The sequence below is a fragment of the Lepisosteus oculatus genome, chromosome 21, assembly GCF_040954835.1.
Source record: "Lepisosteus oculatus isolate fLepOcu1 chromosome 21, fLepOcu1.hap2, whole genome shotgun sequence".
Taxonomy (NCBI): Eukaryota; Metazoa; Chordata; class Actinopteri; order Semionotiformes; family Lepisosteidae; genus Lepisosteus; species Lepisosteus oculatus.
In genome coordinates this window covers 9,856,826-9,884,820 of record NC_090716.1, presented here as the reverse complement: position 1 = coordinate 9,884,820, position 27,995 = coordinate 9,856,826, and the positions used below count along the sequence as shown (strand labels likewise).

Sequence of the window (27,995 nt, the reverse complement as noted above, 5' to 3'; positions counted from 1 at the left end):
TTGTCACGTAAAACTGCTTATCCCAGCTTCAATAATCTAATGACATTCCTTCGATGAAAATGCATGGCTGTCACCTAGTAACACTCTTCAGCCTTCGTATGTTGGAATGTAGAAAATGTTTAACTTTTTTGTTTTCATCGAAAGGGCAATTTAAATCACTTTTATTTGACACTCAACAAAGTGAGAATGCTTTTTGATGGTCTCTTTATTAGTCTTGATGCAATGCGAACCTTACAACCTCTGTAACCCCTCAGAACTCCTGCAGTAAGGTCTCCCTCTTGTTGACAAATCGGAAATGACAGCAAATCTGACAAGATTCTCTACAATTCACTCAAAGGCATTAATAGGAGGTCCTTGGAAAACATACAGAGTAGAAAATAACTACCTAGAAAATATCTTTATCTTGTAAGAGTAGAAAAGAATGTTAAAAAAATTAGTTCAATGCATTAGATCAATAAGAGTTGTTTGTTCTTGACCTTAAAATCCGGTACAGTCTTTGTTAGTCCTTATTCACAAACTAAAAGTTACATACTGTCCTCAGCTGCCAATATTAATAATGGACAAGCATGATAAAAAGAAATTTATCAGGAATGTCAGAAAATTCCTTGATTATAAACTAGTGAGCATTACCGGCCGGTAGAATTTGGATGCCTTTAAAGAAAATTAAGTATTCTATTTTTTTTTAAATGGCCATTTAAATCTGTTTAGTAAAAGGTCCATGTTAAAGCCCAACCTCCCAACAATACTAATTCAATCAGGTGTGATGGTTACAACTGCTCACCTTTGGAAGCTGAAAAAAGAAGAGACAATGCAAGATAAAATAAAGACCATGTCCCTCTGTCCCCTATCCTGGATGGAATCAATCTCACATTTTTGAAAAAAAATATATCTGATTTCTGCCTGCAATATAACTGAAAGACCTTTTTTTTAAAAAATGAGAGATTCTAGAGCTTTGCATGTTGGACGGCTTCTTCAAAAATAAGGACGCTAAAAGTGGTGTTTCCTCCAGCTGAGAGAGTGCCTTCGTTTCCTTTTCCTGTGAAAGTGTTCCTTCCCCTCTGCGGGCCAGGGGAAGCCGTTGTCACCCACTTTATATGTGCCATCAAACTCCTCTGTGTCCGAATCGTCCGTCACTTCTGGAAAGACGTTATCCGGAAATTCCTCCTTCAGCTTGGCGTTGAACAGCGCCTCAAGGTTTCTTCCTGCCTGGGCCACCTCCGAATCTGGCTGCAAACCACAAGTCACACTCGCTGAAGCTGTCTGCTGTTTGAAATTCACTTCTCACAGGACGCCTTACCTTCAGGAATATCGAATTACCTCTGTGATAGGGTTCTGTGTAGCGTTTAAGCTTGCTGGGAGAAAAGACGTAGGAACATGCTATGCCACTGCAGAATTCGTAACAATATGCCTGTAGTATGAAAGACCCTTCACCAAATGTCTGTATCGCTCAACTATTCCACTCTGTCTTACAGAGTTGATCAGCCTAACATAAGCAGAGCTCCTCTAAAACAACCTCTCAATGACCAAAGATCTGGATATACTATATAATACATCCTACACTGATTTAAGCACATTTGGATTTTTTACAGCAGTTTTTTTTTAAATTGACACTTTACCATGGTTTTCATTCTTGTCAATATTGTGCTTGTCTATGCTTTTCACTTCTTTTTCTTTAAATTCCATTTGCTTCTGATTTAACACATCCATGCTTGAATTTTCTTCTTGTCTGAAACTAGCCAAGATGAGAGCTTGAAGGTGCAATGCAACAAAACATATACCAAGTCCAGTTTTTCAGCTTTTTTACATAAGGTTCTGACTCTGTCCTGACATGTAAACATACAAAAGGACTATTTGTAGATTACGAGTCTCAAAAGGAATGTTCAAGCATGTGTCTTTTTCAGGACTATTGTGTCAAAAAAAATAAGTAACTTTACTTACGTAATTGAACTTTGCACAGTTCCTAAACATAAGAAAGACATCTGAAACAAACTCCTCAGGTGTGTAGTAGTGAAGAGGGCTCCTCTTATTCAGTTTACTTCTTATGACAGAGAGGTCCATTGGTTTCTTGATTATTTGGTAGTAATGACGTGCCTGTATTAAACAAAAGCAAAAATGAAAAACTCTTTTCCTCTTTACAGCTGCTATTCTTCAGCTGATTTGTTTATTATCTTATTACACTGAACAGACAAAAATAAAACAACAGCACACGCTAAGAACAACATAACAATTAGTGTAATAACTCGCAACTGGCTTCTTACAAATGTTGCACTATTTACAGTATGTCTCAGCACTCCTTATTCTGTTTAGTCAGCTGTGGCTCTTACCAGTGGACTCACAGGCTCATGGAATGGGGCACTGAGGACACTGCAGTAAATAAACAGCGTCAGTTTCTCACATTTCTGTGGAAGAGAAGGTGAAACAATTTATCGTTTTCATGAAAAGTAAAGAAAATGCGAAAGTGTATGAAATCATCATCATACTAACATCAATATACATCCCAGCGGTAGAATGTTATCAATTATTGGATTCAGATTCAGTGTTTGTGTCACAGTTACAAACTTATACTGTACGTCAGAATAGGAAAAAAGAAGTGTTGCATCTGTGTCATCTGCCTCCCTGTGTTTAGAAAACGCTATTCTCTACTGCATTACTGAGGAAATAATGGGTATTTGTTCTTTAAAACATCTTTTGCTGCTTTGTGACTCTTAGACAGTACAGTATGTACTGTACACAACTGACATACTTTACTGTCCTTCTTTATTCCCTAAAGAACTCTGCAATCAGACATTTGCTGCTACCCAATAAATAACGGTTACGCAGAGAGTAATTGTATAGCTCTAGTATGCATTCTGGCTTACCCGCTGGTCTAAGACGGACAGTCCGTACTGAGGTGTTGTTCCCTTGTGTTCTGCAGTCAGACGTGTGTTTTCACAGTCGTACTCCATCTCTGGATCAATGAGATTACGGCACAGTGTGCAAACCCAGTCACCCCTGCAAAACAAAACGAAGGGGTTCGCTATCAACACAGGAGCTCTGCAGAGCGTTGAAGCAGGAGAAATCAGCTGGATTACTGTTTCTGCATTTTTAAAAGCTGCAATGCCATGCCACCTGTAGAATTTACTCAACTAAATCGAAAACGACATCAGCACAAGAGAGATGAAAAAATTATCTTCAGTTTTACATTTCCAAAATGCTAAACTTTAGCAATGTGCACACTGGTCTATTTGAAAGCTCAGTGAAATGAAACGTAAGCAGAAACGTTTTGGTATGCTTTGATGAAAATTCTTCTCCATCTGGGAAAGCAAACTATGATTTTCAGATCCCCCGCGCTGCACCCTCTGTCAGAGTGGAGGGGGGTGATGGGTACCAGACTTTGTGCTAATTTGTATTTGTGGTGCTTGGTGTTGTGGATGACTGACAACTTTATTTTTGATTGTATGTTTATAAAAAACAATAAAATACAAGTAAAAAAGGTCACTAAAATCATTGAGGGGATTTATGTCATTGCAATTTTTATGTCTTCTCCACAAGCATGTTATTCCCAGAAACTAGCCAATTTAATTATTTCTTTACCATAATGTGTTCTTTTAAGCTGCATAATATCCCAGTCAATTTCTCATGAAATACAGCTGATTCCCTGTGTATTAGGCCTTTAAAGTCAACAAAATAGAACAAATTTATTGCTTGTAAATAATTTACACAGTCATCTGACTTAGCCTGCTTTCCAGATCATGACAACAAATACACTGAATGTAAAATAGTGAGAATTAAGCCCTAGCTCCATCCTTACACAGGAAAGCTGAGGAGTGGGGGGATGTGACAGGAGAGATGGAAGACTTTGGGACATCGATCGCAACACAGCAAATCGCCTCCGTTCAAGCAGACTGCACAGAAGTCCTCGTTCTCCATAGTGTTCTCAGCGGAGGGTTCTGCCTCATTCTCCCCACAGGCCTCTCCCAGCTCCTCGGTTCCCAGGTCTGGCTCCATCTGAGGGGGCTCGGCTGGCCTCCCCACCTCTGGACACTGCAAGTTCCCCGAAGGGCTGGGAGAGTCCGAGTCATCGCCCGATGATGGCTCAACAACACCGTCCACTGCTGGGAGTGACAGACAGTCCTCTCCGGTATACTCTGTCCCACAGCTGCCTTTGTCCTGCAAACAGATCAGAGTTGCATGCAGAGATTAGTTTTAAGAAAAGCTTAACCTGCTCTTGTAATGTTTTAGAATAATGCTTCTTATGGCTTAGCACGTTTTAGTTGACCACCTCAATAATATTTATTTGGTAGATCTGAGTCAAACAAGTATAAGGTGTAAAATTCAAAATATTATTCCTTTTTGTTTGTGCATTGTATTGTTTATATTTACAATAACAGTTTTGTGGAGGAAAAAGAAACAAATCTATCTAGTACAATTAATGCAAATGCTATTTATTGGTGAACACAATGTCTCCATGTCAGCAATACAACACTGGGCTTTGAATCTCCAAAAGGATACAAGGTTTATGTAAGAATCTGTGTTTTTTGCCTTTTTGTAGCTAGAATATGTTGGTAAGCTTCAGTACGGTCCCTACTTGCTCAGATCTAGCTCCTGTTTCCGTGTCCAGGTCTGTGCCTGCAGGAGGGGGGGCATCGTTCTCCCTGCTCTCTGAGGGTAGCTTGAGTGCTGGAAGCTGGCCAGAAATAGGGCAGATCTTCAGGCGCTCCAGGCGTACAAATGGAACCATAGGTTTTACTGGGAAGTTTGAGATTTCACTGGGAACCCTGAAAAGTGAACAAAGGAACAAAGTGGTTTAAATGCAGGCCATATGCTATGATCACGTTGTGCCACGTCAGGTTAGGTCACTTTTGTACATTGCAGTAAACGTCACTGTGATTTACCACACTGGGTTTGACTGCCCAGTTTTCACACAACGGTTTTCGCAGAACAGATGCAGACAGGGATATCACGTGTTACGTTCTGCTGCACAGAGGGCTAAAGAATGTTATTTTTCTTGGCCCTGAGATGAATAAGAATGTATCCATCTCATCCAGGGTGAGAGCAGTCATGTCACGATCTAGCAATCCCATCTTGTAGTCTGTGCTTCTAGAATTGGCTTTGGGTTGTCATTACATGCACAAGAAGCTGGATGTTTTTTTTGTTATCCTTTTAGTTCATAAATGTTGTGTCCATACACAAACATTGGTGCAATGCATGCATTTTTGCAGATATAATTTTTTGCAAACAGGAATTTCACACCCTTTTTTTTCCTGCATGCAGTTATCACTAGGTTTACTAATTTCCCTTTTTAGTTACAAAACTTAGAAGGAATGGCAGAAGATTAGTTAAATTCAGCACCCTGTATACTGCTCATTTCTGTATGTATAACTCTGACACAAATCAATATGTTTTTCACATGAAAGAAGTGCCTGTCCTTCAATTAAGGCTCACACACACAGTATACTATACCTGACAGTATTCTGTGAAGAGTGTTCACCTTTAGCATCATCTCCTTCGTAAGTGCTGTGACCTAGTGAAGAAGAAGAAAGGGTGAAAAGCAATCGACACCTGGGTAAACAATAACACAGCCCTTTTTTATCTCCATTTTACTCATTGCCATTTTTTCCAAAGCAAGTTTTTTTCTTACTTTACTTTCTCATATAGCTGCAGTATCATTATCCCCTTCAGACAAGGTCACCTTAATAATGCATAAATTTCCACACTCCCGAACGCAACAGTTCAAAAATATTAAACGTTTTGCATGAATGTAAGTGGATGATAGCGCTGGAGCTTATCTGGGTTTCTATAGTGATAATGAAACTGAGAGTATGAGACTCCCCCTAACTGGGACGCTCTGGATTAACTAAAGCACTTAGGATACAATACTGGACATAAAGATATAACAGCATTGTCTGCTGATGGCTTGAGACCACAGCTCGCAAATAACAGGTCCAGTATTTTGTGCTGCCTCATAAATAAAGTCTGATATCGTACGTATTTACATGAAATGCACAGGACAGGTAATGATAAATGGCAGCATCTTTTTAAGGTTACTAAAGAGAAAATTAACCAAAGCAGGAGTGACACAGAGGCAGGCGGTGAAAGTGAAAGCACTATTGATGATGGCCCACACACTCAATCGGGGCGCGACGCTGCCTCACCTGGCTCTGTCTTGAGGACAGTCAGAGGAGTGAGGAGCACGATGGGGGGGCTCATAGCTGCCCTGCTGAAGGACAGATTCATGGGCTGTGCAGGAGAGCTCCTGTCTGCGACTCCATCACCTCCGCCGGGTCGGATAAGGCCTCCCTGCCAGCGAAAACAACGTTGAAAATACAATAACCTTGGTAAGAATCATAACACCGCGTGTCCTGAAGCAAGAAGAAAACGCGCAGTGAATACACTCGTGGGTCCATTTTAAATCAAACGTATAACCGAACAGCCAGTTACTACAAACACAGTGGTGGTCCATTCCTGGGACTTCAGCATTGTGAACTATTATGTGATATTTTCAAACACATTTATTTTGTGTTCCATTTGACATTTGACATTTTTTTCTGAAGGCTTTAATATGTCTTCACTGTTCTTTACTACACAGGGCAATGTGACTATTTTCGGATGACACAATGAACATGTTAAAACCACAGGTAACCTTGTCAATCAAGGCAAAGGCACACTACCGTAATGCATTCACCCCGGTGAAATTATTGCAAAATAAAATTTACCCATTCCTTTCCCACTTGAAGATCTTTTTAAAGTAAAACTTACATTTCTGTTTAATATATGCATACAGAACTTTGTTGTGTGGTACCAGTAAAATACCTTTAATAAACTATATTAGAAATAAATTTAATTTAGTTAATTGCAATTATAATTCCTTGGGACATCAAGGAAAATGTAAAATTAATAATAATAATAATAATTGCTTACACTTATATAGCGCTTTTCTGGACACTCCACTCAAAGCGCTTGACAGGTAATGGGGACTCCCCTCCACCACCACCAGTGTGCAGCCCCACCTGGATGATGCAACGGCAGCCATAGTGCGCCAGAACACTCACCACACATCAGCTCTCCGTGGGGAGGAGAGCAGAGTAATATAGCCAATTAATATATGGGGATTATTAGGAGGCCATGATTGGTAAGGGCCAATGGGAAATTTGGCCAGGACGCCGGGGTTACACCCCTACTCTTTTCGAGAAATGCCCTGGGATTTTTAATGACCACAGAGAGTCAGGACCTCGGTAAGGTAATTCCTTTGGCTTACTATGAAATAGGACAGATTTTACACAAATGTTCTGAAGCCAAATGCAATGAAGAGCACTCCAAGCATTTGATATATATCCTGTTGATAAATCCTTTAAAACAAGTCTAATCTAATAAATAAATAAATAAATAAATAAATAAATAAATAAAACGACACCATAAGGAGCATAGTTAAGTTACTAGAATATATCAATCAGAGTAAAAGAGTCAGGAAATAAGCACTCTACAACATTTATTTTGTTGTGCTTTTTACACTGCTAACAAGATGGATGTAATTATTCCAGATAAAAGCCACTGCGTCATGCTGTAACCAAAACATACGAAGCTGGAAACATCTGTTACCTGAGAAACCAGAGTCAGTGTTTGTCTACATGTAAACTATAATGGGTTATAAAAACAACCTTTTATTTGGACTGTACATTGTTGTAATACAAGAGAGTTCAGTACAGTACAGTAGATTAGCTACGCGGTGTTACTAGCTACAGAGCTGTTCAGAATACAAAGGTGTTACTCCGCCTACACACCCACACAAAGTCAAAATATCTAAGAAACAATAGCTGTTCCATTTGTCAACTCATAATTATGCACGGGTAAAGGCATTTCTTTGACAACACTGCAAGAACAAGAACTAAGAGAATCACTTGCACAACAATGCACTGCAAACCACAGCCATGCACAAAGGCTGTATTAATGTACCTAACTCATTGCATTTCTTTTCTGGCTTACCTCCATTGAATCCATTGCAAACACATAAAGCAAGGCAGGCACTGAAACTTTTGTCAGCTGCCTGGAACAACAACCTACCACTGCTGTGCCCTTAGTCATATTTTTAGAAATTTAATGATTATTCATTATAAAATGCTTGACTGATTTGTTTTAGGAATGTCTTTAAGTTTGGGTGGAACAGTATCCTAAAAACATACAAATGCTGTTCTGTTCAACGTCTGTCTGTACCTGTGCTTGTAGCATGACTTGCACTGGTCACTAGCTCATTTCCACTTGAGGAACAGTGGCCATGATTGTTTTGCTGCTGTGAAGCAGTTGCCTTGAATCTTACCTTGCAGTCCTTGCTCCCATGGTTCCTGTGTCTTGTTGCTAAGCTATGTGCAGCCCCTAGGGGCTGGTGTTCAGAGAGAAGGTGTGCTGCAGACCTGGAGGAAGGCATCACAGGTTCTGACGGAGAGTCTCTGGGATGTGTCCTCTTCCCTCTTTTCGGGTCGGGCGTTCGGCGTGTGCTGCTCAGGAGTCCGTTGGTCGGCTCAGACATCTTCAGCAAGGCAGGAGCAATGGAAATGGCACGGAGCGGTGCAGAGCCCTGCGAGAGAATCAGACAGTTAACTTCCCACTCTGCAGGCAAATTAAAGATGCAGAATTAAAGTGGGTCAGAAGAGATCAGATAGAGCTTACAAAAGACATTTAGATTTAAATCATCTTAATAATGCAGACTAAAAAACACACTGAAATAACACAGAAACAGGCAGATCAGATGCTGGCACTATTCTATAGGTAAAGAGCATTTGAAATTCACACTGATGTACCTTCTTCCAATGATTTGCATGAATTAGCAAATTTAAAATTAAACCCTTACTTATTAGAACAATTATGTAAATGTTAAAGCAAGGCCCTTAAGGCTTCTTTGAACAAGCTGTATCACTTTAAATACAGCAGATAATCCCATTTTTTGGGGGTGCCGGCTTGTCCAATGTACAAATTTGTTAAGAAAGGTAGCAGTGGTCGCCCCAGCACTGCAGCTCAGTTCTGCACTACCAGCAATAAATTGTTCACAAATAAAAAGCGATGCATGTTTATTCGCTGCTTGCCTCTTTCCACATCTGTGCACGGAGCAGCGAGGAGACGCGGCCCAGCTGACATGCACGGTTTTCCTTTAATTACTGTGCAATTAAAAATCCTTACCTATAATACCTCCCTAAGGAGTCCAGTGGCGGTTTCTGTGGTTGAAACGTGAATAAGACTAAAAGTGGAAAGCCCTGAAAAGGTATCCACTTCTCAGATGATGGATGAGAAATGCGGTGATTCGAGGTAACAGGCAGGGATGTGCTCTGAGAAATGAAATCTAACCATGAGCTCAACTATTCCCAGGGCAACTCATTAATGTGAGGATAAGTAAATATATGGCTTCACCCCAGTGCTTCCCACTCATTTAACTCACTGTTACTAAGTAAAGGTAAACAGTAATGAACACCTAACTTGAATTCACATTTACCTGGAAACATTCTCTCTTTTCATCTGTTGAAAATATCGCATTGTTCTGTATGCTGCTTTGTATCCTCAGTTCCTAGAGCATTGTGGAAGATTACTGTCTTGGTGTGGGAGGGGGGGTTTGTTTGTTTTGTTACATCATAATTTACCTGTTGATGAAAGCTGACACCAGCTGTTGGCTTTATGCACTCTGTTTATATACAAGTTATTTAGATTTTAGTTTACAAAGACTTCTAAAAGAAATTGACTTAATTTAATCCGTCCAGTGTGACACCATGGCTTAAGACACAAGTGGTATCACATTCATTGCTATCGTCAGCAACTGAAAAGATAATTTCCTGTCTGGAGGCTGCAACTCGTGTCAATAAAGGTGTGTATGGAAATTATACCTGGCTATTATTTCTTTGGAAAAGTGTTTTTTATTTAACTGCCAAGCAAGCTCTGTGACATCATAGCCATTGTGTGGTACCATAAGCTAAAGTAAGTTGTACATGCATATAAAAAGGAGATTAAAATACTGTCCATAAAACTTTTGTCCTCAAACGAAGCTGGGATTGACCACTGAAGCTTCTACAAAAATCAGTTTTGCAAAGCACCTTTCCATTGCTGCACTGTGTTATTGTACCTAAATATGTGGAGCTTTGAAGCAAGCAGTAAGCGCAAGGTATGAAAATTGTGGTCATTCTAAATACATGTGAAAGACAGCCCAGTATGTAAAACTTACAATGGTTTGGTCAACCACGTGTGACTGACTCATCCTGCTACTCGTCCCAGTCTGCTGCTTCAGCTCTAATTCTGATGCCTGACACAGTGCAGGGTGGTCCTGACCATGAGCCGCTGTTGGTGAGGTGCTGAGCTGCTGCAGACAGATCTGCCGCCGCTGCTGTTGCCTCACCGTGTCACTGGTCGGCCCGGCTCTGGCTTGCTCAGCTCCCTGCAGCGGCAGGTCCAGCTCGGCCTCCTGTGGTTGCAGTGGTTCTAATCGACAGGGCGCCAAGATCCGCAAGCCATTCTCCACTGCCCGCCCCTGCAGCGGTCTGCCTGAGCTGGGCAACAAAGACTGCTGGAAGTACCTGTGCTGCATCAGGGACTGCGAAGGCAGGTGGATCATCTGAGGTGCTGAAGCCAGAGGGCTTTTGGGCACCCATTGGCCCGGCATTGGCAGCTGCAGGGATGGAGTAGTTTGGTTTGGCAGGGTGAGGCTAAGGGGATAGGGGCTGAGCTCCAGCTGCTTCTTGTCAAGAAGCCATCTCGAGGCCTGCGTTTCCAGACCAACAGCGCCCTGGTGACCGTGGCGCCAGGATTTATCAGGGTAGGGTCGGATCGGGCGGAGCTTTCTGCCTCGTCCCAAGGCGCCGAACTGCTGCGTGGCAGAAGGCCCCCTGCTCTGTCCTGCGAGGAGCTCGCTCTGTAGGTCGGCATGCTGCTTGGGTGCCTGGGAAAAATTCAGGCAGTGCGGACAGCACACGCGGGACTGAAGGCAGGTGGGGAAGCCACAGCTTTGGTCTTGGGGCTGGTGGCACAGGGAGGCTGGCATGGCTGGGCACGTGATTGGCTGAGGCTTCAGAACGCTTGGAGAGGCGCCACCTTCGGTGTGAGGGCTGCTTCCTCCCTCTGTCGTCAGCTCGCCTGAAAAAACACACGAAACGCCAAGAAAGAAAACTATAGGATCCCGCATTATTACTTGATATCCATCCATTTTCTGACCACTTCTTCCAAGTCAGGTTTGTAGGGGAGCCAGAGCCTATCCCAGCCTGCAACGGGATACCAGCCCAACACAGGGCAGGCACTCCGATGTTAACCTCAAGGACCAGTTTTCCCAGAAACCAATTAGCCTACCAGTATGTTTTTGGACTGCAGGAGGAAACCCCTGCGAAGAAGGTTTGGAATTGAACCCAGGACCCCAGTGCCGAGAGACAGCCATGCTACCCACTGCATCACCCTACTATTTGATATACTGGATGAATGCTTATTTGAGGTGACCCTACACTACACTTGATTTTGGTCAAAAGACGCAGAAGCAGCACTGCTACCCTGTCTGGAAAAATGAAGCTCCTGTCATGAAAGCTCAACTCAATTAAAGTTTGAGATGAGATGCCTTTGATTTGCACAGAACCCCAATGTCAAGTACGTACAGCAGATTGAAACAGAATTTACCAGCAGTCAGAAACTGTCATATGTCAAAGCTAATAATGTCCTTTAAGCCAAGCAGCACTAAGGGATGGAGGTGACAGCCAGTTCACTTCACTTTCAGCAATTTATTTCCAAACATCTGGTGTTTAGAAATCCAATAATAATGTGGATAATTAATGTATATTTATTGTTCAGACTCTGAGCAACCTTAACAAGATTAGTGAGCAATGCAATTGACATCTACTGTACCTAAAGTGGAGATCTGCTTGGTCCAGAAACTGGCGTCCCAGTTGAATTTAATCTTAACAGGTGGGCCAATGTCAGGGGGAAGCTGAGATTCAAGCAGGCGTTGCATCTGAAATGTAATCTGAAAACAAGTGGGTCATTCCAACAGTGACAGTGATACAGATTTCCCAAGGACACTCCATTTCATCACTTGGCCTTGAAAAGTGGCTCAGGTACAGTAGCTGTGTTGCCAATGACCTAAACTAGCTATAGGACATACCTTCATACTTGAACAGTACATACTGTTGGCACACAGAAATTAGTACTTTAATGTTTTTAATAATAAATAGAATAGTGTTATAAGGTACCTCTAAGTTATGAATCTAATAGAAATGCAGAATTCCACAGTTTAACAAGAAGAATAAAATAAGCTTTTTATTGAGTCTTTTCTATAATTGAATCATCACTCATTCATTGGTAATATCATTATTTATACCACATTTCTTTCCTCTGATTTTATTAGAATATAAGAATGGTTACAAATGAGAGGAGATCATTCTGCCCATCTTGCCTGTTTGGTCAATTATAAGATTGTAAGATTACACAGTGCATTTGTTTGATATGGGGCTCTTCCATATTAATGCAGGCATCCTTGAATTATAGATAATATACAGATGACACAAAATACCAAGCAGAAAACTGAATAGGTACAAACACAGCAAAAAATCTGGCAGCCTGGCTTGGCTCTTCATACTGTACATGTTGAAGGCTATTCATTAGAGCACTGTATAAACTAAAGTTCAAATTGTCCAAAAAAAACCCAATCATCCATAATCATCCAAGAGGAGGAATGGAGAGTGGTTTTTTTTTATCCTTTGTTCCTTTTATGAGACATCAAATATTTATCCAGCAGAATACAGTACTGTTAGAGAGGGCAGGACGACACAGGAGGCTCCCATCTCCCTTGTCAGAACTCAGAAACAAAGTGAGGCTGGGGGCTGGTCAGGATTACGATGGGAGACCTCGAAGTAAAACAAGGTTGCTAATGCAAGGGTGTTAGGTGGAGCTCTCCTTCCAGACCACGTTTTGTAAACCAATACCCAGTATTGATACAATAGTGATAGGGGACATGGTGTTGTAGAAGGCGCTATCATACAGATCAGATGTTAAACCAGGGATCGTGATATGAAAGTATTAAGAAACAGCGATGGTGAACTCCGCTACTTGAGGGCTGGAGTTTTTAATTTTATGCAGGTATCAGCAAACGATTAAGATCTAAACCAGCACAGATTTGACTTTTTAGTCAAATGGGTAGTTCTGTTATGTCTGAAGATGAGGACTGGAAGGAAGACCAGAGGACCTAAGGCCCTCAAGAACTAGAATTCCCTACCCCTGCATTAAACTGAGGACCTGACTGCTTGGTCATTAAAGATCTCATGGCATTGTTCATAAGCGTAGGCAGTCAATCCCAGCCTCCTGGCCAAATTCCACATTGGTTTTTACTCTTTTTGTTCTCCCTAAATTCCCCCCCCTTAACTGAACTAGTAAAGAAATGTCTCCCTTCTCCACCTCATCCGCTGTGTAGTGGGACTGCCCTTCAGTGGTGGATAAAGTGGGTCCCTCATATAAGCAAAGCACTCTGGGGTGAAAGGCTCTATCTAAATGCAAGCAGATATTAATTACTGTCAGTATTATTACCCACCAGTTCTTTGCTGAAGAGCAGAGGACTCCTTCTCTGGTTCACCGTCGCCCAGTTCACAAAGTTCTGCACATGGCTGAGCTGGCTACACAAATCTATCACTCCATTCAGCTGGCTGACAGTTTTCTGCTGTAAATCATTTGTGATCTTCTGTCAACACAGGAACAGAAAAATGACATTCATGTGAACATTTAGGTCAACTGGTCAGCGAAAAGCAGGTGAGGTTAAACTGTGCTTCATGAAATCATACAAAAAATATGTTTTGAAATTGAACTAAACTCTTCATGAACATGTTCAGGGTTCGGAAGGTTCAGAACTTGAGAAGGTATTGTTTAGTGCTGTCGTGAAGGGCTGACTAGTTCATTTGTGATACAGAATATTCAAATTTAGGATTGTGTAGCTTATGAACCTCTACGCAAATTAATGCTTTTAGATTTTTTCGTGGCATAATTACCTCAAGTTGTTCTATTAAATGGCTGGCTCGTTTGTTCAGTTCATTAATCATAATCATCTTTGCCATTTTAATCTGGTTCTCTGTCTTCTTTTGTGCAATCTTTATGCCATGTATCCTGTGCAACACAGAGGTAATGACAATACGATTGTTACAATATTTAACCAAAACACAGTTGCTTAAAATGAAGGAATAAAAATTAGATTTTAATAATTTCTTTTCATTTTCGTGTAACAATGTCACTTTCATCTAATCTCTTCTGAACACAGACTTTAAAGAAATTTAAAGTTTCAATTCAGTTTAGTCAATGTTTTAGAAATGAGTATACTATTATTTACATTTTTAAAACTTACTCTGGTTTCAAAATGTGCCCAATTAATTATAATGGAAATGTAAAATGTTTACACTAACAGCTCTGTTTAATTTCCCTTTTTTAAAAATAGAAGAACAAAATTATTTCCTTTGTATTTCTCCACATTTGGAATGCAGCCATGTGCATCATCAGAGCCTTACATCATTTCACACCACAGCAAAATGTAAATCAGTTAAAGGGAGAGGTGGAACTTTCACTGGCAATGAAGACACACAAGAAGCAAAAGCTCTCTGTCGTGAGAGAACCCCTGACCACTCCTGTGTTCACTCAGCTAGCTGCGTGCTCGTCACGGCTCAGACTGTGTCAGGACTGTAGGACTCAATGAGAGCATGTGTGGGTGGAAACAGCCTAGGAGTGCTGCTTTTATACTGTTTGAATCCATTATTTCTGGACAGCTGGGATTCAAACCAGCAATTTATAGAATCCATAGAAGGTATCCTCATCGAAAAAGCCAGATTCCCATTGAAAGCAGCCTTATTCTTTTCAGGTTTTATGAATTGCATAAGTAAGCTAGCTCCTGATCCTGGATATTTTACCCTTTCCTTGTGTAAATGTGTGTACTCAGGCAGATGAGTAGTTTACATTTTGTGAACTACAACGTTTCTGCTTCATCAGAACATATTGCAGACTAGGCAGTGGCATGTAAAACAGTGAAACATGTCTGCAACTAGTGCTTATGTTTTAAAAAAACTTTGGTTTCTCACCGTTTAAAAAAAATAAATGAGAAGATTTCCTTTTCAGTCCATATGCCTTTCCCTTGTAATTCCAATAAAATAAAATATTTTTTTCCATGAACAGAACAAGTAATTAAGTCTTCAAGTCCATTTTTACACATAGGAGGTGCAACACACAAATCACACTTCTTTACCTGGCTTCTATTTGCTTTGCAGAGTTCTCTACAACAGATCGCTTGTCATCCAGTTGTGCCATCAAGCTCTCAAAGAGCCACTGCTGATTATGAAGTGCTTTGCCAACAAGGATTAACCTAAAGAAAGAAATAAGGAGGGAAGCTGCACCAAATATATTTTTTGCACGTCATAACAAAAATAGAATTACAAAATGAGAGATCAACAACAAACAGGCGACCATGTAACAACTTATCTACTGTGGCTGCTAAACCTGGGAATTATCTCGTGACTCCATCAACCCAGTCAGACAAATCCCTGCAGCACCAGATCATTTACCTGTGATCTTTGTGTGCTGAGAAATGGCAGCTTTTGCAGGTGAGCATGTCACATGTTTCACAAAACAAATCCAGCAGCTCCTGATTATGAAAGTGGCAGAACAGGAATCCTTTGGATTGGAAATTAGGACCTTAAAGAAATGAATATTTAAAACTGACTTAATACACAATTAAAATAGAGAGAGAGAGAACCCACGGACTTGTTTTCTACATGGAAAAGGGCAATACATACACCTGAAACATTGCACAGTAAATGAAAAATCCATTTATTAAGAATATAAGTACAGTAAATCTTCACTGTGCCCTCATTAAGATTATTATATCTTGTTATACCCTGCAATTATATCCTGAAACATTTACATGACAACATATTTTAAGTCCACATAAAAATACAGTATACCTGAGCTGCATTTTATTGTAGTCTTTGTCTATGTTCAACTTAATAGAATCTAAACGAGACAGTTTGTATGTATTTATCGTTTTACTGAGTTTAACGTTGTCATTTGTGTATTTCTAGTAAGTATATTATTGTAATTATCCTGTGGATAATTAGCTGTTATAATAAGCAAGGCTCAACAACAAGAAAATTCTGATCTATTATTATAAAACTGGTTGTCAGAACTCTACACCACTTGCAGAAGGTTTTCTTACAATTACTTTTTAGAGGACTTTAGAAAACAGTTTTTGTAATTTAAGGTATTTTATTGCCACAACCCTAACCAGGAACAGGCAGATCTCTGATAAGGGACAGGTGATATCCGTTACAAATATAAAATTAGTAGAATACACAAAGAGGTAGGGGTCATGGTACTTTGGAAACTGAAACCTCAGAAAAAAGATATTTACATAATATATACAGCTAGGAAAATGAGTTATTTAAAGATAAATTTGCCAATTGTCAGTTTTAGCTGACTAGTGGAGGAAAGGGGTATTCATGTGCAGACGAATCGTGCTAGAAAAGATTACTGTAAAACGTTCTGAATCCAGGAGTGGTCTTTACTGTGTGTATGAAACAGACCACAATCTCCACTGCTGAAGTGCCAGGCATCTAGCCTGCAGATTATTCATTGGCCACATCCTGTTGACTTGGTTTCTGTTTTCACTTCTGTTCTTAAAACGATAAGACTGTAAAGTGATACCACTGTGGCAAATTCCTGCAGTACCTCAAATGCACTCAAAGCAGGAACCTGTAGACGGGAAAGGGTGTAGATACTTAAATCAAAGTGTGCAGGCTAGTTTGGTTTGTGCTTATTCACCAGAGGTTCAGATGTAGCGATGAGTCTTTGTGCAGCTTGTTGGATATCATCACTACCACATAATAGGAGAAACTAACCTATTTCCATCAACATGTGTCATTGTTATCAAGGTAACCCAATCAAACCAGGGAAGTTACAGTAATATTCTCTATTTAACGTTTATTGCACATTATTACTGTACATAACGACTGCCAGTCCTTTTGTACAGCCTTATGATATTTCATGATCTTAATTTTGACATGTCAAAAGTCTCCAAGTATAATTTGCCTTAATAAATAAATGTGTGGCAGAATGTTACATGAATCAAAAGGAGAGCAACATTTTTTCAGAACAAGTACAGCAGAGCAGCAGTGTAATATTAAAACGTTCAGCTCTTTGTGGATGCTAAGCATATGAAAGAAACTTACCAGCATGAGAAGGCATCTTCTCTGCTTCGGATATGAAGAGTGAAGTGGTATTTCTGTGCTGGTGTATATCAGTACACCGAAAACATAACCACTTATTGCAGAAAGTGCAGAGGCCCTGAGCTTCTCTCTGTTCTTGACAATCGGTACAGAGCTGCAGAAAATAGTTGAAAAAATTGTGAACAAATACACTGGCCGGTGAAAATGATCTTGCTTCCTTCTGGAATATTGAAGATTTTAAGGTGTTCACCTGCACACATCTGCACACATAACACAACAAGAAATAACTCCCTCCTGTTCTCTAGAATTTATGTTATTCACTCACTTGTCTGACTCTTTTATCCTGAGGTTACAGGTTGGGTAAAGCACCTTATTCAGTTTCATCTTAACCACAATCATCTATTCTGGAGCCCAGAGCTTTACACTCTATCGGCTAAATGTTTGATAAAAAGCAAATGTCTAAATTTGCAACCCATGTAAAAACAATGGTACTCTTTTAGGGTGTACAACTGGGTATGTTAACTGCATTAATTTTTCACATGTCCAAGCTTTTCAAGCAGATGTTAGGTACAAGGTGCCCGTTGTGTGCACACACACAGCTCATGCTCGCTCCACACTCTCTCTGACTGGGCTCGCTGAATCACTGTCCTGGTCTTTTGGATCTATGCTTCTATGAGAATGACTATATTAACAAAAAATAATTTTAGGTTTACAATCTTACATACACTCAATTTAGTGCGCACAAGTTTTTGTCACTGAGGGAAAAAAAATTGCACAACTTGAAATATTTGCACACACAGGCAATTAAAAATTAGAGGGAACACTGATTAGGTACCAGGACATGGTTAGGTAACAGGTGTTAGGTAACATGTAACAGGACATGCAGTAATTCAGACAGTCCTACAAACCCACTGATCTTGTTTTTGGGGAACAGAGTTGTGAAAATATAACTATGACTATATATAGAAGAAGCAATGTAAGTCCTGATTGAAATAAAATGTGAGTTCTTATGTAACAACAGTTGCAACAACAGGTGTATTTCACAGCATGTGTTAAGGACATATAGATCTGAATTTCTGTTCCCGGCAATGGGTATAAGTGCTTTAACGTTTCTCCAGGGTCGTTGTCCACCACTTATTAATTTTAGTGCTGCTAAGATATATGCTTGTTTAACAAAAAGATGACCTGTTCTGTGGTAGGTGCAATCCTGTTTTTGTCTAAACTGTACTGATATACACCTAGTGTTTACTGTTAGTGTATATACAGTACCTTCAGCACTTTACTGTATATACCTCAACATCTCACTAGCACCTTCACTTCCCCATTTTCTGCATTTCATTTAAAAAGCAAACACCTTTTGGTCTGATAATAGCAGATAAAATAATAAAGCTGTGAGATGCCACTGGACATCAAGCAGCAAGAAACCAGCTTGTGTACAAAGCTAGATCTGCTGATGCAAAATCTGCAATTACTTCCTGCCACAAAGCCACTCTTAGAACCTTAAGAGATGCAATCAGATTGTTAAAGTTCTGTGTAGAAGAATAAGGCTCGGCATCTGTTGAATTTGTGAGACGACTGTGAAAACATGTCTAAATCAACCTTTGGAGCCTATGACATGCTAGATCACATTTGTAATAAATGCAAGTTTGTATGCTAATTGCTAACTGATCCTGTTGATTTAGATGTCGTATTATCTCAGTGGAACTGTCTAATACTGAGCAATTAAAAATAACAATTGAAAAGAGGTTTGTGATTTTTACACTGTCAATACTGTAAATATCTATCAGGAAACAAAACATTATCTGTAGGTCTTGAAAAAGTACTGCTGATATTAAGTACATTAATTTTACAACGAAGAGTTTACTGACATACAGAATTAATATGACTTCCAAGAAAACTATTGCCCATAATTATTCAGGGCAGAACACAACAAAGAATTTTTGTGTAAGTTGCAAATCTAATTGTCATACTCCATTATACTGTCCAAATACCGCTTGTAATCACCTCTGCTTGTTTCTTTGCAGTCCACACACTGATGCCACTCACCTCTCAAGCCTCTATACTGTCTTAAAAGAAAACATGTAAAAACAATTTAATTTACAGGAGAGTTAGACTTACTGGATGAATGCAACTCTCCTGTACCTGTAGTCTGTGCTACTTTTGAATACTGGAAGAACACAGCTACTACTGGTAGTACAGCAATTTATAAATAAAACAGCCTCTTTCAAATAAAACATTAAATTGGACACCTGAACATTAACTAGTATGTTTGAAGACATCCTTACCTTGTCCATGTCGATACTTTTGCCCAGAAAGTCTTTCAAGATCTGGAAAAGTTCATATCTTACAGGGTGTCCCCTACTGTGGGATGGGAAATGCAGCAGAGCTAGTGGCAAAACATATGGGTTGACCTGTAGCAGAGACAGAATCATCAGAATAATAAATAAGTGCTTTATCTTTTATGGAGTTAAGCAGACTTTGACCTTACTAAGAATTTCAGATGCAAATATTAGGGTCTACTATAACCTATGAAATCTATCTGTTTAAAAAGAAGCCCCTTCATTCTAATTTGGAGCTAGAAACAAAAGATAATTAATTTTTTTCTAGGACAATAGATCCCCTAAAGCCTTTCCAGAAATGGAAGCAAAGGCCAAATGAACTATATTTAAACGTTCGGAAGCAACGAAGGCGTGCACAAGACTGTACGAGCCTCATGCAGAAAGGAACAGGCCCCTTCAGATACACTCACACTGGAGAATGTCAGCAGGGTCAGGGAGTGAGCGGGCTTTGTTAATATTAAGATCCAGTGATCCAGTTATTCATGATTTTAAAAAACATGCAAATGTTTCAAAATGAGGAAAGGTGCATAAATACTGCCCAGATAAAAAGCTCTCAAGCACAAGAAAAAGAGAAATCAGAACTAAAGCCACAAAACCTGCTCCAGTCTGACATTAGGCTTGATATAGAAATGATAATGATACTTGTTAATCTGCCTCCTAATCCTGATTAAATAAAAATGATAACTAGACTAATAAAAATGATGATTGCTAATCTGCCTCCGTATACTGCAGGCAGATTAACAACAGCAATGTCATTTTCCAAAGTACAAACAAAACCAAAGAAAAAAATGTCTACATCCCAACAACTAACTAGATAAGTGTTCCACATTTTTTTATGATTGGCTTCTTCACTTACCTTAATTCCAGGGCCTCTGCTGAGTAACTTTAAAAATAAATTGTTGCCTGTTACTGTTAAAGAAATGGCACTTTCTGTAGCACGGCGTACTCGTACAGTATGTGGCATACATTAGGGACACCACTCCAGAGATTTCACTGTAATAAATAAGTAGCATGTAGTTTGCTCCCTTGAAATGGCACCCTTGTAACATCAAATAACAGCTCTCTAAGAGTTTCAAAAGCATTATTATAATGCTTCAGTTAATGTGCACAAAATTACTAATTATTTTATTAATATAAGCTGTTGTCATTGAAAAGCATTACAGAACATCCTTCTACTTTCTCCAAAATGAATCTAGGCAATACAAAATTCAATGCACAGGAACCAGGATAGCACAAGAAACAAATAAACCATTTTAAACAGCAGTCTACTCACATCACTCAAGCTCCAGTCATAGACCTTCAAAAGCACCACCCCATCTGAAACTCAGTTCATTTTTTGAGAAACTAAAATTGTCTTCTGGCTATCACTGCAAAGAAAGATCATTTTCTTCTAGGCGCGTTCTATTTGATTGTGGTTTCAATAGAAAACACATGACTGCAGCAGAGGACACTGTAAAATGCTTTACGTTTAAAGAGGGATTGGGGCTGTGAAGCAGCCAGCTGAGAAACTCAGCTTTCAGTTTCCTGTGAGAATGCAAATTAGTCAGAAGCCACTCTGGCTGCTCTATAAATAATTGCGAGCTGATGTAGCCCCTGTACAGATGTCATCTCCTGCCTTTGCCAGGTTTACTTTCATCGTGCCACTCCTTAGCACGTGCTGTACAACTGTCCGTTATTCAAGGGAGCCTCAGACTTTCTCTCTGTAATGGCCAAGAGATAAATGTAACTTGTCACCCTTTTCTGAAGTAAAATCTGATCAGAATCCTCTCAGGTCTAACCTGTATCTGCTTTAACCTAACAGCCCACCAACGGCACGTTGTGTATGGGTGACCTTTAACTGGAAACGTTTAGAGATAAACTAATGTTTTACGAAACTGAGTCTACTTTGCAGAACACTGTACTGTAGCTTGAAAAGAAAATTATACAGATACACCAAATACATAGCCCTTGCATGGGACTGGCTTGATTTCTGTAGATATTTTTGTAATTCAGTTCATTTCAGATTTTACTACCTGGATCATCAGCACCATGTGGTGGACATTTCAGGTTTGGTACCTTATTTTGGATACATTTGCATAGTCAGACCTGTGGCGTGGAATATGTTGTGTATTTCAGCATAGCTTCAGCAAAAGCCTGCACCATAAAACACTCTATCACAACACCTGAAATTCTGTGCATGATTACATTGCTGTTTACCTTAATTTTTATGCTGCTTTGGTTTAAGATATAACTGAGAGGACAGTGTTACATTGTATTGTAATAATACACCTCCATATTGTAATGATATACACCCATCTGTTAGTGCAGGTAGAAGCGATGTTTCATAGGCGGGTGTCGAGGAGAATGTGACAAGTTCTGAGACCTACTGTATGAATCTGGCAGCAGATGTGACAATATGATCAAACCTAACGAGTGTTTTTTTTTTCATGATGCTTAAAAATAACAATTACTGCAGAGGAGCTAAGATGTTATACAACAATGCTTGAATTATAGTAGTTCTTTGCATAAGCTTTCACTAAGGACAGCCCGCAATTAAAATCCGTTTTCAAATCAATGTTGGTAAGGAAAATCGTATCATAAAACTATGTGAGCGTCAAAGCTCAGCAAAATATGGTTCAGATTTTCTTAGCATAACTTCATTCTTGAAGACAACGTACTATGTAACTCATCTTTAGCGCCGTTTAGCACTAGTCTTCTGTGTGAATAATATTATGTAAAATAAGATTTTCATCTCAAAACTCCTTTTTTCTTCTGTAGTCTATCCTTTTTCTGGGTCATACCTACACTCGTTATAAACCAATGACCCCATGAGGCGCGTTCTAATTAAGCTGCTAAGAAAATGATGTAACATTAACTCAACCAAACCCTCGACTTTTTGAGTTACATAACCATTATCCTGGTTGTGCAATATTCTTCACCGCTTTTCTACAGAAATATTTTCAAGCGCATTTTTTTATTTCTCGGTGAATTATTACTTCATGGTGTAAAACGGTGTGTTATTGATCTCCCGACCCTTGATATGCAAGTTACGCAATTTAAAATCTTGAAACCTAATTTTGAATGAAAGAAAATCAACTTTTGAAAAATGTCTTGTCCAAGTCTATACTTTTATTTGAAAAATACGTTTTCACGTTCTCTCTTCACAACTTTTACTTTTTATAATTTAAATCACAATAATTAGTTATCTGAAATGTGTAAATAGTGCTGAGAATTTTTATATTAAATAATAATTAAATTAAATACAAAACCTCCCCACATTTAACATTAACATTTAGCTAACGCATTTTTTTATTTAAACAAAAATAGTATGATGTGCAAATATTTGCTCAATAAACCGAACAGTTACAGTATAGTCATGCACCTAGCCGAAGGCAGAACTGTTTCATACTGCACAAAGCCTCCCAAGTCTGCCTTTTGCGTCCCTCATTCACTTTGCTCTCCGCTCCAGCAGGTGTCGCTGTAACTTGCGACGCCCGACAGTTTTGAGCCACAAAATCTCGCATATAGTCGCGAGAGTTGCAATTCTCTCTCCTCTTTGCGTCACCCTCCAAGATGGTAGGTTACATGTACGCCTTGGTCCGCTGGAAGTGTTGAATTAAATCACAAACCATCCCGTCTTTTAGGTTCAAATGATGTTAGACTGACTAAGATATGTTACATAAAAGAGGTTTATTGGCATTGCTTAAACCGAATTGGGGGAAAAATATCTTGCCATCAAACATAAGATGACTTCTCCTTTGGCTATAGTCGTGTCCCAAAATGTCTTGGGGCCTTCTATGGAAGGTGGTATTTAGCGGATGCGGCTCAGTTGAGTGTTTGAATTAAACTGACGATTATTACTGGAATGTTTTCGATCTCCGTCAGGCTATTGGATGTGTGCTGCAGAAGCGGACGGAGTGTCTTGTTTTGAGCCGTGTGTGTCTAGGTAGTTGTCGGGGTGTCTTCTGAAGGGCTCGGGCAGTATCGAGCAGGAGGCTCTGATGGGCTCCGAGACTGTCGGCCCGTCTTGCAGTAGCTGTGCGCCGGGAAGGTTTTTACAGTTTCCGTCCTACTTGCTAGATTCGCATACCGGCGGTTTCTGCGGGGCCTGGTAAAAGGCCCCCTGGTGTAAGATGGGCTGTTATTGATGTAAAAAATCTGGACTCTTACATTGCATACGAGGTCGCTCTGCGGCTCCTAGTGCGGTGTCGTTCACTAGTCCGGCCGTGTGCGGTTGATGCATCATGCCGTTGAATCGCTCATCAAGCTCGGAAGCCGCTGTTATGTTCTTATACTGGTGATCAGGTTCAGGATGTGATGCGTTCTCTCCTTCGGGTAGTCACAGCGTTAGTAAAAGGTGCTAGTTTCTTCCCCGATTGAAAACATGTTAACTTCCATCTGCAGCCGACCAGAACTAGGAAGACCAGAAAGCTCCGAGGGCACGTCAGCCACGGCCACGGCCGTATCGGTGAGTGAACTGTCTGAAGGGCTGCCCTGGGCTTGCCGGGTCGTACATAGGGAGATGTCCGGATTGATTGGCCTCTGTGTTGCTGATCGTGGTGTGTTCTTGTCTGGGACAGGCAAGCACAGAAAGCATCCTGGAGGTCGTGGTAATGCTGGTGGTATGCATCACCACAGAATCAACTTCGACAAATAGTAAGTAAACGCCACTGAAACTTGTTCATAAACTCCTGAAATGAGTTGAGGTAGTCTAAAATCAGTATTAATCATGGCCTATGGAATTACAGCTCATTGTCTAACAGTGTGCACAGTTAGCTGTTATATTAGAATACACTAGATGTATTCTATACATGTACTAGAATACATTTATACTATATACATGTACTAGAATAAATGAGACACAATGAATTTGTAAGCAAATATTATTTGCAGGTTAACTGTTGAGATGTTTTCCTGTAGCTTCTGCTTCATGTGCTATAGTTATGGTACATAGTATGTGGGTCATCTGAAGTTTTTCATCAGTTGAGAAATACTTTAACTTGGAATAGTTCGTGCTGTTGCCTACTCAGCTAAAGAATTATATTATCCTTTTGTCAGGACAGACGAGTCCTTTTGGTAGAACATGACAAGTAACCTGAGTTTCAGACTGCTAAGCCATGTCAAAAGACATTAATGGCAATGAGATGGACGCTGGCCAGTTTTCCCTGTTCGCTAGATGTGAAGTGTGTTCCACTAAACTGAACCTTGACCACCTCCAAGGTGTACATTCTGTACACCCTTTATCTGAATATTTTTTAGGCTCAACGGTTTTATACATTGAACTCTTCATTGTAGCTAAATATTTTTTTGTGGGGGTATATCTCTCAATCTCTCAAAATGTATAAAACTGAATAATTGCATGTGTCCGAGAAGACAATCCTATTTAACTTTTAGCATGTATACATTCAACAGATATGCTGAAAAACATGTTGGGACTTGTAATTTCTGCTGGTCTATGAATATTATATAAAAAAACCTTTGGAGTTGTTTTTCTATCAAAGGAAGAACTTGTACAGCATTAGCAGTTCCTTTTTTGCACTAAAACAAAGTATAGCCTTAAAGGTTCAAGTGAAATTCAGCATTAGTCCTGATTTGCACACGTGCAACATTGATCTAGTTGGCTCTGTGGGAAAACTAGCTGGCTGCCTCTTAAGAGCATTGCACATCAATGAGTGATCACTGCCCTAGTCACGGTGGCTGTCATTCCTTACAGCTTCCTGTAATACTGCACTCTACTGCATAAACTTCAAGAAATTCTTCTTTCATTTCAGCCACCCAGGCTACTTTGGTAAGGTGGGTATGAGACATTACCATCTGAAAAGAAACACCATGTTCTGTCCAACTATCAACTTGGACAAGCTCTGGACATTGGTCAGTGAGCAGACCAGACTCAACTATGCCAAGAAGCCAGAAGGTCCTGCGCCCATCATAGATGTTGTCCGCGCTGTGAGTACATTTTCTGTTCAAGTTTAACATCAGTTTTTAATAATAGGCTGATTTTTTTTCAGTTTGTATCAAAATAATGGACAATTTAGCAGTCTAGTTACTCGAACTCTTTAGATAGGGATTTGTGAATTACTTCTACGGTGTAGTTAAACAGTCCACACTGACAATGTTGACTTTTGCCTGAGCTAGACTGCAAGAGCTTGAAAGGAGTTGTAAAGACATTTTATTTACAACTGTAACTGGTCTTGGATATGTGGAATTGTAATCATCTGTGTGGATGCTGTTAGCACAGAAGTAATAAACTGTAATCCTGGTTGCTGCACAGCAGTATTAAGTAAAATCCAAAAGCTGGGATATATAACTTGAGTCCCTGCAGTTATTTTAATGTAGGCAAACTTTTTGTTTTATGTGCATTCATGTTACACCCCCTCTTGAGACGTTTTTTTTTTACTGTACCATCACATTTTCAGGATACTAATATTTAAAATTTGCCATTTACTATCATGATACAGTAATCACTGAGTAAAATTTGCACCCACGATTTATTAACAATTATGGATCGCTTTCTTGCTATTATTATAAAAACATGCCTTTTCTTTTGTGGGATAAATACTTCCCTTAATGGCAAAAATCTATTATGAAGCTCTTATAAGCTTACTGTAAAACAAATTTAATAATAGGCCTCCCTTTTAGCTGTTTAAGGTTCATGCAGCATAGCCTTTTGTCATTCTGTGTTTAACAAGATGTAAAATGCATGAGTACTTCAGCTCCATGTTTTGTGGTTGAATATAGCTTTTTATCATTTTACTTGTCACTCCACTGATAAAGCCACTGATTATATATCTTTTTTTTTAGACCATGCTTTAAAATTTGAATTGGGCTTCTTAATGATTGTGCTAAAAATTGTTAAAATTGAGTGCACAAGAATCACCTGTAAAAGGCAGAACTGCACTGAACAAAATATTTTCAATCAATGGTGTCAGGACTGTGCAGAACCAAAGATGTAAATGTATAAGTTTTACAACTGCTTTCCCAGACCCCAGGAATAAATCATGTGCTGGTGCTATTTTAACCAGCCCTGCAGCAGGTATATTTAATACATTTCACTACTAACCAAGTACTTTCAGAAAAAAGATATTAGTGCAGGACTTTTGCAATACTTTCAGACTTTAAACAAAGACCAGTGATTGTCCCTCTGTGACAATGGACATATTAGACTGAGCTGTTCGTATCTTCACTGTGATGAACACTTTATTTCTTGCTTTGCTTGCACCGACTGTTGCTGCTGTTAAAAATCCAAAATACAACTATTATCCATATCCATCCAATACATTGTCTGTGATTCGTTGGGTCTATTCTTTCAAACTCCTGCATCAGACCTGTTAATGGCATAGTGGCATTTTCAAGTGCACCTCAAAGGAAGTACATTTACCTGAAGTATTGGGTGGGGTGTAACTTGTCGGCTAGTGGTAATAGGTACTAATTGCTTCAAGTACCAAGGCTAGGATTTAGTCCTGCAGTTGTTATAGTTAACTACTGGTCTTGGAAAATGATTACTGGTCTCATTTAATATCGGATGCAGAAGTTGACTTTTCTGTATACCCTGAGGTGGCCACCCTAGCCCCTGGAGAGCCACAGTTCAGCAGGTCTTAAGTCACCATTAAATTATCAACAAATAATGGTTTGGAACGTGGGGTTTTATCGATTTAAGTGTGTGAATTGGTTCGTTTAAGAGTGGCTACCTGTGGTTCTTGAGAGCTACAGAACATGTGCAAGTCATTTGCTTAAATTGCCTTCATATGTGGTAAAAATGATTGTTTCAGGTGTTAAGAAATTGTGATTTAAATGTCATTACCTATTTTACAGATTTACTAGATTTGTATTGACATAATGGTGGAATTGTTTAGTGTTAGGTCTGCTGTCTAATATAACGGTATCAAAGGATTTTCAAGTGTTTTAAAGGAACAATACATACTTAATTCAGTGATACACATTGTATCATATACTCATTTGCTGATCGAGTTAGCCAAAAACGTGTTTATAGCTACTGTCACAAGTGATGTAAACCATTTTCTGCATGAAATGATCACTGGCCAAATTTGATAAATATATGATCATATGTTCTGGCAGTTACTGACGCTTTTTACAAATGCAAACAAGTATTGCTGAAACGTAATTTCAAAAACTGTGTGTGATTTCCGGTTTTCTCCAATAAACAGCTCCAAAGTAAAATCTTTATAGAGAGAAACTAAAAGTTGACCGCGTTATTGTATTTTTTTTTTTTAATGGCGGTTTATTTATTTTTTTGTCAGGGCTACTTCAAAGTGTTGGGCAAAGGCAAACTCCCTAAGCAACCTGTCATTGTGAAGGCCAAGTTCTTTAGCAGAAAGGCTGAAGAAAAAATCAAGGGAGCAGGTGGAGCTTGTGTACTGATGGCATAAGTGCTTTTTACCATCTTTTGCAAGAATAAAATGTTCTGTAAAAGTTGTCTGTGTCCTTTCTTTTTTTTAATTTAGAGCTAAGCACAAGGGTTGAGGATGTTGAAGTGGTT

The 27,995-nt window shown here is 39.5% G+C and overlaps 2 protein-coding genes across 5 annotated transcripts; one reads left to right on the top strand and one right to left on the bottom strand.

Moving 5' to 3' along the window:
* Nucleotides 1-187: 187 nt before the first annotated feature.
* On the bottom strand, nucleotides 188-24,022 carry trim66 (tripartite motif containing 66). Of its 4 annotated transcripts, none has more exons than XM_015338243.2 (18): nucleotides 23,669-24,022; nucleotides 19,466-19,591; nucleotides 17,184-17,334; nucleotides 15,522-15,651; nucleotides 15,206-15,322; nucleotides 13,968-14,082; nucleotides 13,517-13,663; nucleotides 11,839-11,956; nucleotides 10,181-11,085; nucleotides 8,294-8,551; nucleotides 6,135-6,279; nucleotides 5,443-5,503; nucleotides 4,568-4,757; nucleotides 3,791-4,149; nucleotides 2,859-2,991; nucleotides 2,325-2,399; nucleotides 1,939-2,091; nucleotides 188-1,227 (listed from the first exon to the last, which is right to left on the bottom strand). In XM_015338243.2, exons 2-18 carry the CDS (start codon nucleotides 19,472-19,474, stop codon nucleotides 988-990), a joined length of 3,306 nt encoding a protein of 1,101 aa, XP_015193729.2. In that variant the 5' UTR covers nucleotides 19,475-19,591; nucleotides 23,669-24,022; the 3' UTR covers nucleotides 188-987. The 4 variants fall into 4 exon arrangements, with proteins under 4 accessions (XP_015193729.2, XP_015193728.2, XP_069037859.1 ...); XM_015338242.2 differs by lacking the exon at nucleotides 23,669-24,022 and adding an exon at nucleotides 20,793-21,038; XM_069181758.1 differs by lacking the exon at nucleotides 23,669-24,022 and adding an exon at nucleotides 20,793-21,038 and having other exon boundaries at nucleotides 10,352-11,085.
* On the top strand, nucleotides 23,032-27,928 carry rpl27a (ribosomal protein L27a). The gene is made up of 5 exons (XM_015338246.2): nucleotides 23,032-23,074; nucleotides 23,903-23,966; nucleotides 24,079-24,154; nucleotides 25,270-25,444; nucleotides 27,757-27,928. Exons 1-5 carry the CDS (start codon nucleotides 23,072-23,074, stop codon nucleotides 27,883-27,885), a joined length of 447 nt encoding a protein of 148 aa, XP_015193732.1. The 5' UTR covers nucleotides 23,032-23,071; the 3' UTR covers nucleotides 27,886-27,928.
* Nucleotides 27,929-27,995: the final 67 nt, after the last annotated feature.